Genomic DNA, 15864 nt, shown 5'->3' with positions numbered 1-15864 from the left:
AGTAAACTTAAGATTACTTCCTTCAACTCGATAATAGTGTTTGCAACTGTTTGGAGTATTGAGAAATAACACCCATAGGAATCAATTACTGGTCGGGCTTTCATCAGCCTACTAGCCTAACCAGTTATGTTACCCTCCTTAAACCTGAACATATTTTTGGTATTTTATTAAGACTTAAACAGCCTTTTTGAATCTTACTAAATATGCTTTTGAAAATTCATGAAAATGTTATTCAAGGTGCATTTGTGCAATTTGATTAATTATGTAAGGAAAATGGTAACAAAATGGCCAACTATATATATATATATATATATATAAAAGAGAGAGAGAGATAGAGAGAGAGAGAAATAGAGAGAGAGATTTATGTATGTGGGGGATTTACAAGATGTTTAGATTATTATGTCATCGCTACATTCAGTGGATCGATGGTGATCGGTTCCTTTACAAGTGCCGTCATTTTCATGGAACAGGCAACAGGCATGACGTTTCTTCTTGTTCTAGCAAAGTTGGTGGTTTCTAGAGAACCCAAAAGGCCAATAACATTAATCTAAATGGTGCATGAAAGGTGCTTTATGATAGTTTCAATCGTGCACTACCAATTTGAAAGGCATTTGTTGCTGCTCTTTCAATTTGTTAAATGAAGGAAAATGAGGAACGCATGTTGAATGTCAGGTTCTATGTGTCTATATGTATGTGCGTGCATAGTTATCAATGCCAGATTTGATGGAAATTGACAAATAATGAAAATTAAGTTGAAAACATAAAAACTTCGTTGTGGTTTCTAAGAGACTGAAATACAAATGAGATCAAGTAAGGAAATTCATCTGTTTTCTTCCTTCAATGGCATTTCAAGTGTGTGTGCAGCTGAATCTCTCTCTTTCTCTCTCTCTCTCTCTAACATATATACATGTATAATATAGATATACTATAAACATATACATATGTATATATTCTATAACGTATAATGTACATATAATGTTAAATACTATAATATAATCTGTATATGTGTTAACATATATAAATGTATAATATTGATATATAATATAATGTATATTACCTATTATATATGTACTGTATTATATATGGCACATATATGTAATATATTATATATTATACATACATATGTTAATATAATATATGTATCATACATGCATATATATGATACATGTTTTACATGTAGTACATAACATTTTTTATATAGAATCACATAATCTATTACATATATTATGTATAGTATAGTATAACAAATATACTACATACATGTATTGTGTGTGTGTGTATATATATATATATATATATAGCATTACATCTTGTAGAGTGAAACAGATTGATTGGGATTTTGTTGCAATAGTAGAACAAGTCAGGCCCCTTGTTAGATGCTGTTGGCACCATTGTTACTTATGCTGGGAGCTAGTGGCCCCAGCGCATCCCAACTTCATTTTGGTTGGATTCTGATCCCATCCCTTTGCGCAACAAACTTGTTCTTAGTTGAAATGGCATCTTGGGCTTATCATTTGACAACTTCTGCAAAAGCTAATCCTCCTTTATGCCAATTCATGGAACCCAGACTCTTTGTGACATGCACCCACGTCAATTTTTCGGGCGCACCGACATGGTCCAAGCATCTCTCTCTCCTTTATTGAACTCTTGATTTTCTTCAACTTGAAGGTCTAGGACGCAGACATTCCGGGTCAAGGGGAAGGAGATGGGCTTCGGCTTTTGCCTAGATGGTGCGATAAGTCTATCGCTCACTGGGTGAAATTGTCTCCAACAACTTTTTCCAATCACATGATTGTCATTAGATTAAGTAATTGTTCTGCATAACTTGATAGGTAGTTTACCTTTACTTCTTTGCACTGCTTATCTTTATCTTATTAAAATATTGTGACTATATATATATATATATATATATATATATATATATATATATATATATATATATATATATATATATATATATATGTATGTATTCTTTCGGATATGAAACTCTGTGAATGCACGCACCCCCTCTAAAAATTTTTTTGGGGTCTATATGAAAATGAAAATTATGAAAAAAGGCATCCTACTTAAGACGAGCTCAAGTTGGTACTTTTTCGTTTAACTTTTCGTCATGTCTAATTAAATCATCTAAAAATATTAAAACATAAGAGTATGTATTATTTATTCAAAGGTTTGGCAGGCGTTTATGCGGCGGGGCTCCTTGTCAGGTGGCTAGCTAACATAGGGCCCCATGTTCTACCGTTTTAAATGAGAGCCATTTTTTTCATCCTTTCTATTGAATTGTTTTTTTATTTCCACTTTTGTCCTTGTTTGAGGGATCTTCATTTTTAAAAAACATGGGCATTTTAGTCATTTTGTTTCCTAACACATTGTCCCATGAAAGAAGCCTTGCTATGGGTTAGAATAGAGGTTCTTTTCAAAGGGATACATAAGATATAGGCTAGAAACGTTTAGATTGAATTTGGTTAATTTTTTCTTGCATTGAGATATTTTGCTCATATGGAAGTTTTGCTATCATAGGGCCCTATCTACTTTTTAGGATGTTCAAATATTTGAATTCAAATACAAATGAAGAAAAATCTATATCATATCTGAATGTGAATTCACAAATCCAAGTTGGATTTAAATCCGATTTCTTGATTAACGTTTGAATGTGAATTACCTGCATATTCATATATTAAGATCTACCTTTCAAAATGTGTAGACATTGGATTTAGCTTTTTTTTAAAGCTCTATCCAATATGAATTCAAATCCGATCAGACATTAGTTTAATCCAAATCCCATTAAATGTCATTTCATAAATCCGAATCCATATATGATTTCTTAATTGGATATCAAATTATTTTTTCCTAGTCCGATCTTTCGAAGTGGTTCAATCAGATATCGAAACTAAATCGGATTTGTTGACATCCCTTATATCAACTCAATGTAAAAAATTCTTTTGTTTGCAAGTGAGGGCAAAATTTTAACCAATCTCTGCATGCTTGAGAGAGATGGAGAGAGAGATGCAATCTTTGTTTCCTTAATCAATTGGCTTGAATATTAACGATTCTCCTTCCACTCCTGAAGATTAATTTTCATTACAAACTATAATGTTTCAGATGCCCTCACAGGATGTCAAAATCCATCAGGGTTTAATGAAAGGCCAATAATATTTTCAAATGTATTAGATCTCAAAGAAATGATTTGCAATCTTATTGGGTTGATTATGGGTCTAACTTATTGGAATCTAATTAGTGTAATTTTCATTAGGATGTGGTCCTGAGCTAGACATGCTAAGAGAAACAAGCCCTGAAGGCAGCCCAGATATCTTTCATTGGAGCAGCAATAATTCTAGTCATGAACTTATAAATGCAGTTGCTGGGACCATATCCAGATGGAGCTCCTGAGCTAGTCAAGCATTGAAGGAAACAAAATGTAGGCTCCCTTCTTCTCAAGCTTGACCCCTCCAATGCTTGAGATTGGGTGAACTGAGTTTTCTTGATAAATGCATCCCATGTGCTTGCCATCAATTGGCTTCTATCATTGATGAGCTAACAAAATTTTTTGGCTTCCATCAGGAGATTAGTTACAAAATCTCAAACTTTTTATGCGGCACTAACGAGAAAAATTATCTGGAAGTATCAGGAGATTAGTTACAAAATCTCAAACTTTTTGTGGAGCACTAATGAGAAAAATTATCCGGAAGTATCAGTATGAAAATAAGGTCTTTTACAGGTCTGTGTGTTCAATTGCCCACACCTGCCTCCACCCCCTTACTTATGTAGATGGTGGAGTAACAAAATCGGTTTACTTGTATCACCACAACAACCCATGCCATCATAGGGCAGAGCAAAACCTAAAAAGAGAATGAGGTAAGGTGATCCTTTGTCTCTGTATCTCTTCATTGTTGTTGCATAGACAAACCGAAGTTGGAGAAAGCAAGAGATCATATACAAATTCCTTGCCTTTTGGACTGGATCTCATTGCACCAATGTTGGCTTTTGCAGACAAGGTTATCCAAGAGGTGGTTATGTGCACCAGGGTGCACTGTGCACCACCCCTGGTGCATGACATGTAACCCCTCGGCCAAATCCCAAGGGTACGTGTCATGCACATGGGCTTATGCACGATGTATAGGTGCACAGGTTTATGCATATAACCAGCTTTGATATTCTCTTGTTTTGTAAGTTGAACTTGACTATGGTAATCTCTATGGTCGGGAATTTGAAAATAAGGCTTGTTGAATCCATGCAAATTGTCAGTCACACCTTTTGTAACAATTCAACCCATTCTTGGGCTCGAGCCCTTGATTCGGCGAATCCCAAACTGCACTCTAGCATATTCGGCTCTAATCCCAAAAATGCTAGAAACCAGGACAACCATATATTTAATAACCTCCTTTATAAGCCCTTTAAGATTTTTTTACAACATTTAATAGAAGATTAAATTTTTAGGGTGTTACAATCTTCCCCCTTTAAGGCACACACGTTTGCGCATATGGAACCCTAGGTCGAAGTGTTGAATTGACTCTGATACCACTGTTTTCCAAGAAACTATTGTAGGCCTTCCCCTGTTTTGTTGGTAACGTGATGTAGGAGCTCTGCGTTCCTACTTGAGGAGAAGGTCTCCAAGAAGTTAAGCGGTTGGAAGGGTCGGATTTTCTCTTATGCCGGAAGAATCTGCCTAATAAACTTAGTTTTAGTGCAATGTGAGCCATCAACCATTATGCATATCCTTATACGAAAATGTTTGAATGCTTTTCTTGTGCTAATGAACTTTTCAAAGCTAAAATAAGTTATGGACTTTGTTGCTCAGAGATTTCACATTGGGCAAGCCCCAAACTACCATACCATGTCTTACAAGAACAACACCACGGAAAAAGCTTGGCAGCGCTAAGATTTGATACAGGTCTTCCTCCTAACAAGTACCCCACGGGGTTCCCTTTATAAGCATTTTTATTCCCCTTGTGAGAGTCTCATCTTGATCGACTGTGCCCTATCTTTGCATGAACACAACTCCAAGCAACAGAATCCTTACTCTCAAACTTTTTTATCTGTGTGGATCAAGAGGACCAAACCAAATTGTAAAATCAAATTGGAGTAAGTGATATAGATTCACTAGTAAGAAAGTATTAATCATGTAAAATGAATATTTTTTCTTTCTTCAATCAGCAAGCTGGGATTAAACAGACTCTTACATGTGGTATAAGATGTTCAGTGGTTATAAATCTGAAACTGAAGGATAATAACAAAGTCATTGGGTAGTCCATTCCCCATTTGGACAATTGCCCAGGAAATGTTTACATTCTTTTGAGATCCATGAACGTCTGCATCTCTAAAACTACAACGCATACTCTCTTTACAACATTCTGCATGCAGAACACCTACCTCCCCTTCCTGCAGCTACCTTCTTGCGGCCTTATCTTTCCTCGATCACTCCAGAATAATTCTTGAAGGGAATAAGACTTCCCCATCTCCGGCCACAGCTTCTGTTCGCGGTCTCTAACTGCACCCCTTCTGCCAGGCCTGTTCACCTTCATACAATCTCCAGAACAAGCAAAAAACAGCTTCTATTGGGATGTAACAGACCCCATGAAAACGAGTCTTTCAGCTCCTGATCCCACCTCCTCTCCCTCCCTCCCTCTTTTGTTTTTTCGAGTTTGAAGCTGGGATTCAGCACAGTCTTACTTGCGCATCGGGAAAACTTGATGAACTTGCAGATGTTTCAGACTGTACAAAAAGAACTGCCTTTCTTGGGTGTCGAGCCTCGAATTATAAGCGGCTTTTCTGTCCAACAGAAGTGATTGGCAATGTGATCAACTCGAGCTAATCTGCTGCGACACACAAAAAAGGAAAACGATCTGTGAACATAGTTAGGCATCATACTGTAAAAACTAGGAAGCTTGTCAGTGATGTTCATTGGAGCACCCATAACAAGAACGTTGACTGCTCAGTGTGGCGTGGAATGCTTGTGCAACAACAATAAGCAAGAAAGCGCATTCCTCCATAAAATGAACAACAATCAAAGTGTGTTTAGTGCAAAATTAATACCGATAAACACATTTTCATGCTGAAATTATGTCCAAATTTGCTTTTAGGTTGTCTGATTTTGGTTTCTGAGATGGGGGGAGGTCAAAAATGTCTCCCTCACACATACCTCTGTCTTCCGATGTATCTCTCTCACTAAACATGACTTGAGGGGGAGGAGGAGAGGATTTTGGGGATTGAACTAACAGAACTAAACATATTCAATGACCAATTAGATTTCAAATTTGTTAAGAAATTTATCCAGCTGCTAATCAAAATTTAATCAAGAGTCTTTCTTAACCAATTTTGAATTTCATATCCAATTAAGATCTGATAAAGAGCCGCACTCTATATGTGGAAATGTCAAACTTTGTCCGTCTGAAAAAATAAGCTTCTGAAACGAGCCCAAATTAGAATCAATGTTTGTAAATATAACCTGATTAATTAAGTCGAGTTAGTAAGAGATGGTACAGCGCAAGTTTGAACTATTCTTGCATATCATTTGACAGTTGTCCAGCCATTTCACTTCCTTCTTATGGCTGTTTCAAAAAATTATATAAGCAGAAAAACACCAAAATCAATGCATAGAAAAGATATCATATACATAAGACATTATGACAAAATACCTACGTCCACTGACTTTCTAAGCGTTGATAAAAACTACAAAATTAAAGCAGTCGAGGCCAGACAATTTTGTGTGTGTGTGTGTGTGTGTGTGTGTGCATTTCATTGTTAGCATTTTCAAAATTTTGACATGTATTTATATGCTTTGGCATTATTTTTACTTCAGTGGTTTCAGACAGTTATCAATTTTAAAATAATTATAAAAATCACATCTATCACATTATCTGATCATTTGATCACTTGATCGAACAATATTAGGTTTAAAGTAACAAATTAAATCATGCAACCGATTTAGCCCATCCTCCGATTCAAAAAAGACTTACCGTCAGGCACACCGTCTGCACGTGCTCGCCACAAAATGGACCTACTCACAAATGCAAAGATGCTGACATGTCGGGCAGACGCAATGAAGACCGCATTCCTTCTAGATACACGTGGCCTCCCCAATCTTCAATTGCTTTCTCGAATGCCAGAACGACCACAACCAAGACCGGACTTTTTTTGCCGATGCACATCGGCATCTCAACAAGAACAATAATGAAATGCAGTAAATATTTTATATGCTATTTACAAGAAAGACCAGCGAAGGGGAACAGCACAAGCACAACCTCATATTTCTGCATATCAAAACCTCATATTTCTGCACATCAATGGCGGATTTACAGAGCCCCCATCACACGGCAAACAAGCATCCTCAATTCTCTTCACAAGTCGAATGCAGGCAGAGCAAACTGGGACGCGAAATTCTCCACGCGGTTCCTCAGCTCAAGGACATCCTTGTTGCTGTGGAGGCCCTTCAAGAAATCCTTCTGCAACTTCCCGTGTTCCTTGTGGATGGCATTTCCAATCTGAGCTGCCTTGAGAAGAAGCTCTGCTATCGTCTCAAAATCATTCTCCAAGCAGCCCCTAGTCGTCATTGCCTGAGTTCCTGATCATAGGTGAAACAACCACCAATCAGAGTGAGATAATTGTGTGCAGTACAGTAAGCGTTTCACTCTCATCTGTAACAAACAAAGCAAAATCCTGATCTCCTAATACTTACCAATCCTCACACCCCCAGGAGAAACAGCACCGTTGTCGCCGAATATTGCGCTTTTGTTTAGGCTAATGTGGCACATTTCACAAACCTTTTCGTAGCTTTTACCTGACAAACGGTTGAGAGAAAGAAACATCAGAACTTTCCATTGAGTACAATCCTCTCAAATATCAATAAATATGAAATTGTGTGTAATTTGTTGGTAGTTCTACCTAAAACAAAATATACATCTTAAAGTTGCACAAATAATTATAGTGGCGAATATTTCAGTGAGTATAGTTTGTGGGGGGGGCCATGAACAGTCATTGACTCGGCATTACATGCAGAAATGGATTCTTAAATGCTATTGTATAACTTGCAGCAGGAACCCCTTGATTAAAAAACATCACGTGGGATATTAATTGGCAGACAGACAACTCCAACCAGATATCCTCATATCATATTGCATCCAGGACACATACTCATTACCCTGTCACCATGAAGTATAGAATTTAAGAACCATTTTAAGTGCAGAAACTATTCAACTTGCACCGTAAAGGAGGCTGACAACTAGCCAGCCATAGATGTCGAAACTTTGAATTCTTCCAGAAGACTAACAGCTGTTACATCCATAAAGAGGACAGCCAGACTGAGCTATTGGTAATGTCAAGACGTCATTGAACATAACAAGAAACAATCTCTGTTTTAGTCGATGAGACATGTCGGGCCTAAAGGACAAGCATTCGAAAAAAAAAAACTCAGAATGTCCAACACAATGATACAAAACAACATCAAACAAGTCATTTGCCGCAATAAACAATTTAAAACGCAGTGCTAACCCCAATTTAACAGCATCCATCACATAGCACACAGAAAATATAGTTTTTCTACCGTCAAATTTCCATACTTAAAAAGTAAAAACAGAGACTTTAAGATGCCCGGTAATGAATTAACTGCACCTTTTCTTTGGATTGCAAACATAATGGGTGAAAAATAAAACTGAAGTCCACACCAAGCATATTGAGAAACATCACAGCTAAGGGATGCAAGTCAAAGCAAAAGAGAACCTGAACCAAAGGCCAAAGCAGAAGCCTTAACCAAGAAAAAGCCTTAACCAAGACAATCGTGAAGTGGAACATTTTTCTGAAGTTTCAGAGTTCTTGCCATGTATTCCCAACTCAACAAACTGAAGCATCTATAAACTAAATTATAAGCATTGCTATGAAGCTTTAACTTGTAAAACAAACATTAGAGCCATAGCGCAGTTTTATGATGTCCTCACAGACATTTAAAAGGCAGTTCAAAACAGTGTTAGTTTTACATCATAATTTATCCAACAAGCATATAAATCACCAGATTATCAAAGTTGAAAATCTATGAGCACATTACTCGAAGAAACCTTTCTAGGTGGATATTACTTTTTGTTGTCACCCTATTGCATGCAAAAACTATTGGCATTTTTAGAGGTCCACAAGGAACCAGTGTTCATCAAAATCATATTATTAGCTTCCCTCTTTACATGTCTATTTACTGTAATATGGTATGCAACTGGAAATACAGAGGAAATAGGAAAAACTTCTTCCTAAACATTAAAAAAAGATTAGGCAAACAACTTTCCTGAATTCAAGGGGAAAAATGATTATAACAAGTGGGGCAGATAGTCTCCAACTTTTGAGGTCTTGTGTAGATTTATACAAAAACTTTTCAAATGCTTAGGCATTTCACCTGATATTAAACATGCTAAAGCTAGGTAAACAAGAAAAGAATTACCACACCAAAGAATGCTGTCCAGTGTTAGGAAGTACACATCTTGTTCTGTAAAATGCACTTCTAATTGGACCAATGTGTTCACAGTCCTATAGCCACAAATATTGTTCTCCAGCTTTATCGGCAACATTTTCCTAGTCTATCGCTTGACAAACTTGTTTTTCTTGGGAAAATCCCAGGAATTCAGGAAAACAAATAAACTTAAAAAATTATGGAATTAAGAGGTCTCTACTGATGATCTTAAAAACATATTGATAAATTTGAAATCATTTTAAAATTTTAAAAATAAACAAAAAATGTAAACACACACTGATAATGCATCAAAAAAATTTGTAAAAAATGAAAATCATCATACTACTATCTCAAGAAATACTTTTGGCGACATTTTGTAAATATCACAAGATTTTCCTGTAAAAAATGTTTCATATTGCTTTGATATTAGCAGCATGAGCCATGAGATTCTCAAAATACATCCCTGACATTATTACGGTTTGCATTCAAGAAAAAACATAGATCATGGGTCCTAGTAGTTCATACACCTATTAAGAAAAACCTCTTCTGCATAGTGGGCCACATTATTAAGATCAACCATGGCAGATCAAATTTTGGGTGTGTGTGAGAGAATGCACACCCTCAGAAAAATTAGTGACGTGGACATCTATCATTAGAGTAGCAAGTATCTCAGTTATGGAAATTGCCCAGGATGCTAAACTTTTATATTATTTCACAAGAAAAAAAAGCACGTAGAGAAAAGGAAAAGTTTGCATGATGACTACCCAGTGATTCTTAAGAAGAGATGTAAATATACCCTTACAATAAGGAAAAAATTAACTAAACCAAAATAGGCAGCCATGTTGTAATTCTTAAAAGACCTAATTGTTATTCTACAAGAATTTCAGGAAATTCTCAGATATTTATGTCATACTTTATATGAACATACTGTGATAATTTTGCCTTTGCTTTTTGAAAAGAAATATTTCTAAAGCAGTGTCTATACTGGTGAGCTACCCAAAACTTTAACCGATCCGCAGAAAAAAGCAGAAATAAAATATATAAAATTGGGAAACGTTTACTGCCTGAGCATTTGGTTTATTTCATTTAGTAATTACTCCAAAACTATCCAATGAAGGGATTATGAAGTCAAAAGACGAAAGTCAATGTTTACCTGTTAAACCCAAAGGCCTTAAATCCCATAACAGCAAATGGTTGTCGGTGCCTCCAGTGACAAGCCGACATTTTCTTCTCAGCAAAGCAGCTGCAAAAGCTTGAGCATTTCTCTTCACTTGTTGCATGTAAGCTTTGTACTCAGGGCTGGCAATCTGTTTTAAGGCTACTGCTAGAGCAGCAATATGATTATTGTGAGGCCCACCTTGTAATGATGGGAAAACAGCAAAATTTATCCTCTCTTCAAAATCGTACTGCTCATTTTCAGCCGATGGATAACTGCATAATCCTCGTCTCTTTGGTCTTACCCCCTTCCTGTAGAAGATTATACCACCTCTTGGGCCCCGGAGGCTTTTGTGGGTTGTTGATGTAACAATGTCACAATAATCAAACGGGCTTAAGCATTCCTGCAAATAGCGTCATTGAACAATTAAGCAACTAACGAAAAAGTAGGCAGTGTGCCAGTGAGCTAATTAGTGCAAGAAACTATAAGCTGCAACTTTAGGAAAAAGAACCAAAGAGGAACTAAAAATCAGACTTACTCAAGATACTCAAGCCAAAAAGAAGAAGAAAAAAAAGGAAAAAAGAACACTACCAATAAAGGATTCAGTTCAATGAACTTCAGACATCAACCAAGGTTTCAGTAAACCATATCATAAACAATTGAAAAAGAAAAAACTAGACCAAATCAGTTTCTTGTGCATGCACATCTGTGAGCCACATGCACATTGAACAAAGAAAAAAGATCTAACAGCAAGGATCATATGGATCATAACAATGATGTCTGATACAAGCTAAACCATTTGATGTTTACAAAAGTTTGTCTAGTTCCAAGAACACCAAGAAGACAAAAGAACTTGCCATGGGACCATATGATGACAAGAGGAGATTCGAGAATAATATTGAGTGTCTGCAAATAGAGCTGGTGAGGATTTTCACATGGAACACAATAAGTGCAAGATGCGAATAAAGCTCCCTACAGATTCTCATTAAAATGGATCGTAGAAAGATTGCTGAGTAACCTGTGCCCTACAAATTCTACCGATTCTGATTATCTCAGAGATGTAGGACATGTCGCATTAGCAAGTGTTCCCATTTCACTTGTAACCAGACCACAAAATCAAAGCATGGAGTGCTCAATTCTTATCCTACAAAACAGATTCTTTTGTCTGTTTCTATGCAGAAAGCTACTAGAGTTGATCTAAACATGATCAGGCAAATTATTCTAAGCAGCATCAATCACAAATAGCTTTGCCGGACACATCAACACTCACCTACCATGCTCAACATTCACCTGCTATGCTATCAGTGGTTGGTTTGAGATGTAATCCCCTTCTTTTAATTTTCATGATGTATAGACACCTAAAAATTGCAGATCTGGAAAAGAAATGGAAAGAGAAGAAGGAAACTCACCCCTATGAAAGAAGTACCAGCAGACCAACACCAGAGAAACAAGGTAATCCGATCTTAGGGGCATATAAGATATTAAGATTCTCCACAAATTGCTTCCCCCAGTGCATTTAGTAATTGCACCCAAAAAATGGGTGAAGAAAGTTGGACCTCTTCCCACAGACTTTTTGCATCCAGTTTCAGGTATACAAAGATGTACGGTGGTGAAGAACTTCCTCGCTATGTGTTCAATTGCCATTAGTACAGTAAGGATAAGAAAAATCAGAAGTGCTCTAAGGGTTTGGCATTTTGTAACTGTGCAACTCCATACTATGGATTACACCGATGAGAAAGCAGTGCAAGATCTACGTGTACTGCTATAGTAGTCACAGCTTCAGATTCAGTATTTTAAATGGCTAGATCGCACTACATTCCTTTGGCAATTAATCTATAGATAATTGTTTGTTTTTCACTAGAGATAAATACAATTTTCCTTTTTCCAATTCATCTCTTTCGTGGGATGGACTCGGAATGCTAATGGGACAAGTTTACCCCAACGTCAGTGCCTAATACTATCACAATTCACAAACTAAATCCTAGCAGTTTATCTATGTAAAAGTTCAAACGCCAGACTTTCTTATGTATAATTATGATAACCGACTGTATACACGAAGCATCGTCAATAGCTAAAACATCCGCACAAGATGGAGTTGCCACATGCTTCCCAATTTATAATGAAGATTTCACCAATCAAAGAAATGGATTATCGAAGTACAGAAGAAAATACCAGGCAAGGCTCATACCTAGAAATTGATTCCGCACAGCAAAAATTGGGGTTGAAATAGTGGATTGAGCTCAGAAACACAATAAAACCAACGAAATCAACAGCTTGTACCAGAATTTCAACATAATTTCATACCTTGGCAGCTATAAGACCACCGATCTGTGCCATGTCGCACATTAATACAGCTCCACATTTATCAGCAATCTGCCGGAAACGTGAATAATCCCATTCTCGTGGGTATGAGCTTCCACCACATATTAATATCTTGGGCCGAAAGTCAAGCGCCTTCTCTTCCAATTTCTCGTAGTCGATATATCCCGTCTGGAGGTTCACCTTATACGGCAGGCTCTCGAAGAAGATTGACGCACCAGAAACTTTCTTCCCACTCGGCGTATAATAGCCATGACTCAGATGCCCACCAGACGGTGAATCCAGGCCCATAATCCGATCCTTGGGAAGAAGAAGGCCCGTGTAAACGGCGAAATTAGCCGAGGTGCAGGAGTACGGTTGCACGTTCACTCCCCACTTCTCAGGATCGAGATGAAAAGCTGCCAGCGCCCGCTTCTGGCAAAGCAATTCGATCTGATCGATGTATTGGTTGCCTATGTAGTATCTCGCCCCAGGCAATCCTTCCGAGTACTTGTTGGTCAGGTGGCTCCCAAGAGCCTCGAGCACGCCCCTGCACACGAAATTCTCCGACGCGATTAGCTCAATACCCCTGAACTGTCGCTCCTTCTCCTTCTCCATGATCTCCCAGACGTCGGCGTCGGCAGCCGAGAGCGGCTGGTTAGCCCACGCCCTCACAGCTGCCCGCCTCGCCTCCATCTGCACCATCCCCTGCTTGCTCGTCGACGCGGAGCTCGAGCACCCCGAATCCGGCCGCAAGAACGCTGGAACCGGCGGACGAGGGGGAGACGGCTCCGCCTCCTTCCGGCGCTTCAGGCGCATGGTGTACCCGAGGATGCTAAACTCCTCCTTGTCCCGGTCCTGGTTGGAGTCGGCCCTACTCTCCGTGTGCTCGGGCTGGTCGAGCAGCTGAAGGGGAATCCGCCGGGCATTTCCGCAGTCGCTGAATCCAGAATCGAGCTGCAGCGATATCGAGTCGTCTGTGATCGGCGTCCGAGGCGGCGGGCTCAGCTGCCGGAACCCCAGCGACAGACTCGACTGCGATTCCGACAGATCCATCGCAAACTCCTAAATTTCAAACCCTAAACAAACACCAAAGATGAAGTTCTTACTACTCCCCTCGACCCCTCTCCTCCTTCCTTTCTTTCCCGCGCCTCCGAGGCTTCAATCAGACGGACAGCAGTAGCAGCAACAATAGCAGCGGAGGAAACGGCAACACCGGCAGCGAAATTCACGGAAGGAGGCGTTGGCCGTCTCCATGAAACTTCAGAACCCTAAAGAAAGGGAGAGCGAGAATGGCAAAGAGGATAAAAGAAGAGTAGGTGGCGTCGAGTGTCGAGGCCCTCTTCGGTCCCGGAGACTGGAGGGTGAAAGGGCTTCTGGGTGGAGGAATCCGACGCCGGCGAATGGCGACGCGCGGCGGAGATGGCTGTAGAATGCCAACCAAACGGTTGCCTGAGCCCGGCCCTCATATACTCCTTGATGAGCCCGCCGAATCGGCCGTCCGATCGGGAAACGTACCGCTGCGATCGTGCCCTAGGAATGAGTCGGGTGGGGGCGAGACCTCCCAGTGCTGTCTCGGACTGGGGCTCGGCCTCGTGCCTGAGCCAACCCCGCACAGTGGGTTCGGTCGCGCGCGACTCGGACCGGTTTCCTCCGTCCCTTTCTAACTCGCAGCGGCCAAATGAAGGGATCGGAAGGTCAACGATTCCTGCAAGGGGGAGCTTCGCTTACGCACGCGCCAACGTCATCCCCCAATTCTTTAACATAAAAATAACGTTCACAGATACGTCAGTTTTTCCCGGCGATAAAAAACCAGGGAGGCCCCAAGAAAACAGCGTTATTTTTTTATCCGTCCCCGATTTATAAGCAATTGACACTTTGAACTTCTTTTTCCATGTTCGTTTTTACAGTTTTAAGATAATTTTTAATTTAAGTTTGGGATGCCCGGTGTTTTGACGATATTTTCAAAAGCTTTATTATATAAATATTGTCCAACTATTTAGTCTATAAAACAGAATTTATAACTCAAGAAAACTTAAAACTTCTGATTTTTTATTTCTTTCATGAATAAGATCTCAATATTTTTTTTTGTTTTCCAAATTTGGTATTTTAAATATATGTATACACAGCTATGTTTTATGTATATTCACCAAGACACATATGCCACCCATGGACTTCGATATTATGATAAAACTATGGTACTAAATTTTACCTAGAAATATTCAGTAAGTTTTTCTGTTTAGAAAACGAGCCGTATGTAAAAATTGAGCTCAGGCTTTTATATATATAGTTATATGTTGCCATACTTTTATTTTTTTAAAAAAAACTAGCTTTAGTTGATATTAGTTAATTCTAAAAATATAAGAAAGGGAAGACTCGATTTGTCAATAGCAGTAAGGCAGGCCTTAATTCATCAATTGCCTATAATTCAGGAATAGATTAGAAAAAACTTCTATTTTTCTTCTCCTAAATGGAAATGACAGCCAAAATCACAGGAACCATGTCTTAACCACTTGTCTTCTCTCACCACCTGCATGAACAATCCTAGCTGCAACAGTAGCAGAAGATGCAAACACTAACACTACTCTTGTTGGTGTTTGCTTGCCCATGGATCCGAGATCCCCTGTGATTCATCCACTGTTTAAACGAACAGCGAATCTCCATATGATTGAAAAACATGGATCTTAAATTTATATTTCCCTTTAAAAACCTCTGATTTGGGATCGAATGGGAGAGGTGGGACATAAAATCTATGGATTTAAGATCCCGAAGGATTTGAGATCCTTAGTCTAAGGAACACGCCCTGAGGACAGAGTATCCCAGCATCCTCCTATCCAATAACAACAAAATAATGTGCTGATGGAACCCACTTGTTGATATGTTTTCATGGGGATGGGGAAGAAAAGCACTTGCTTACTCAACCTCTGGTCAAGGAAAAAGATAGCATTATTTGAGGACTTGGTGTCTAGGTGCACCCCCTCAT

The 15864-nt window shown here is 38.8% G+C and overlaps 1 protein-coding gene across 3 annotated transcripts; it reads right to left on the bottom strand.

Annotated features, from left to right (window-relative positions):
- Positions 1-5104: 5104 nt before the first annotated feature.
- On the bottom strand, positions 5105-14388 carry LOC116253576 (serine hydroxymethyltransferase 7-like). 3 transcript variants are annotated; one of them, XM_031628480.2, is made up of 5 exons: positions 12888-14388; positions 10581-10986; positions 7676-7777; positions 6957-7561; positions 5105-5843 (listed from the first exon to the last, which is right to left on the bottom strand). In XM_031628480.2, exons 1-4 carry the CDS (start codon positions 13935-13937, stop codon positions 7338-7340), a joined length of 1782 nt encoding a protein of 593 aa, XP_031484340.1. In that variant the 5' UTR covers positions 13938-14388; the 3' UTR covers positions 5105-5843; positions 6957-7337. The 3 variants fall into 3 exon arrangements, with proteins under 3 accessions (XP_031484340.1, XP_031484334.1, XP_031484335.1); XM_031628474.2 differs by having other exon boundaries at positions 5105-5816; XM_031628475.2 differs by having other exon boundaries at positions 5105-5813.
- Between the last annotated feature and the right edge of the window lie 1476 nt (positions 14389-15864).

Source organism: Nymphaea colorata, chromosome 1, assembly GCF_008831285.2.
Source record: "Nymphaea colorata isolate Beijing-Zhang1983 chromosome 1, ASM883128v2, whole genome shotgun sequence".
Classification (NCBI taxonomy): domain Eukaryota; kingdom Viridiplantae; phylum Streptophyta; class Magnoliopsida; order Nymphaeales; family Nymphaeaceae; genus Nymphaea; species Nymphaea colorata.
Note: the sequence above shows the minus strand (reverse complement) of the source record. Positions and strands in the feature narration are given on the sequence as shown.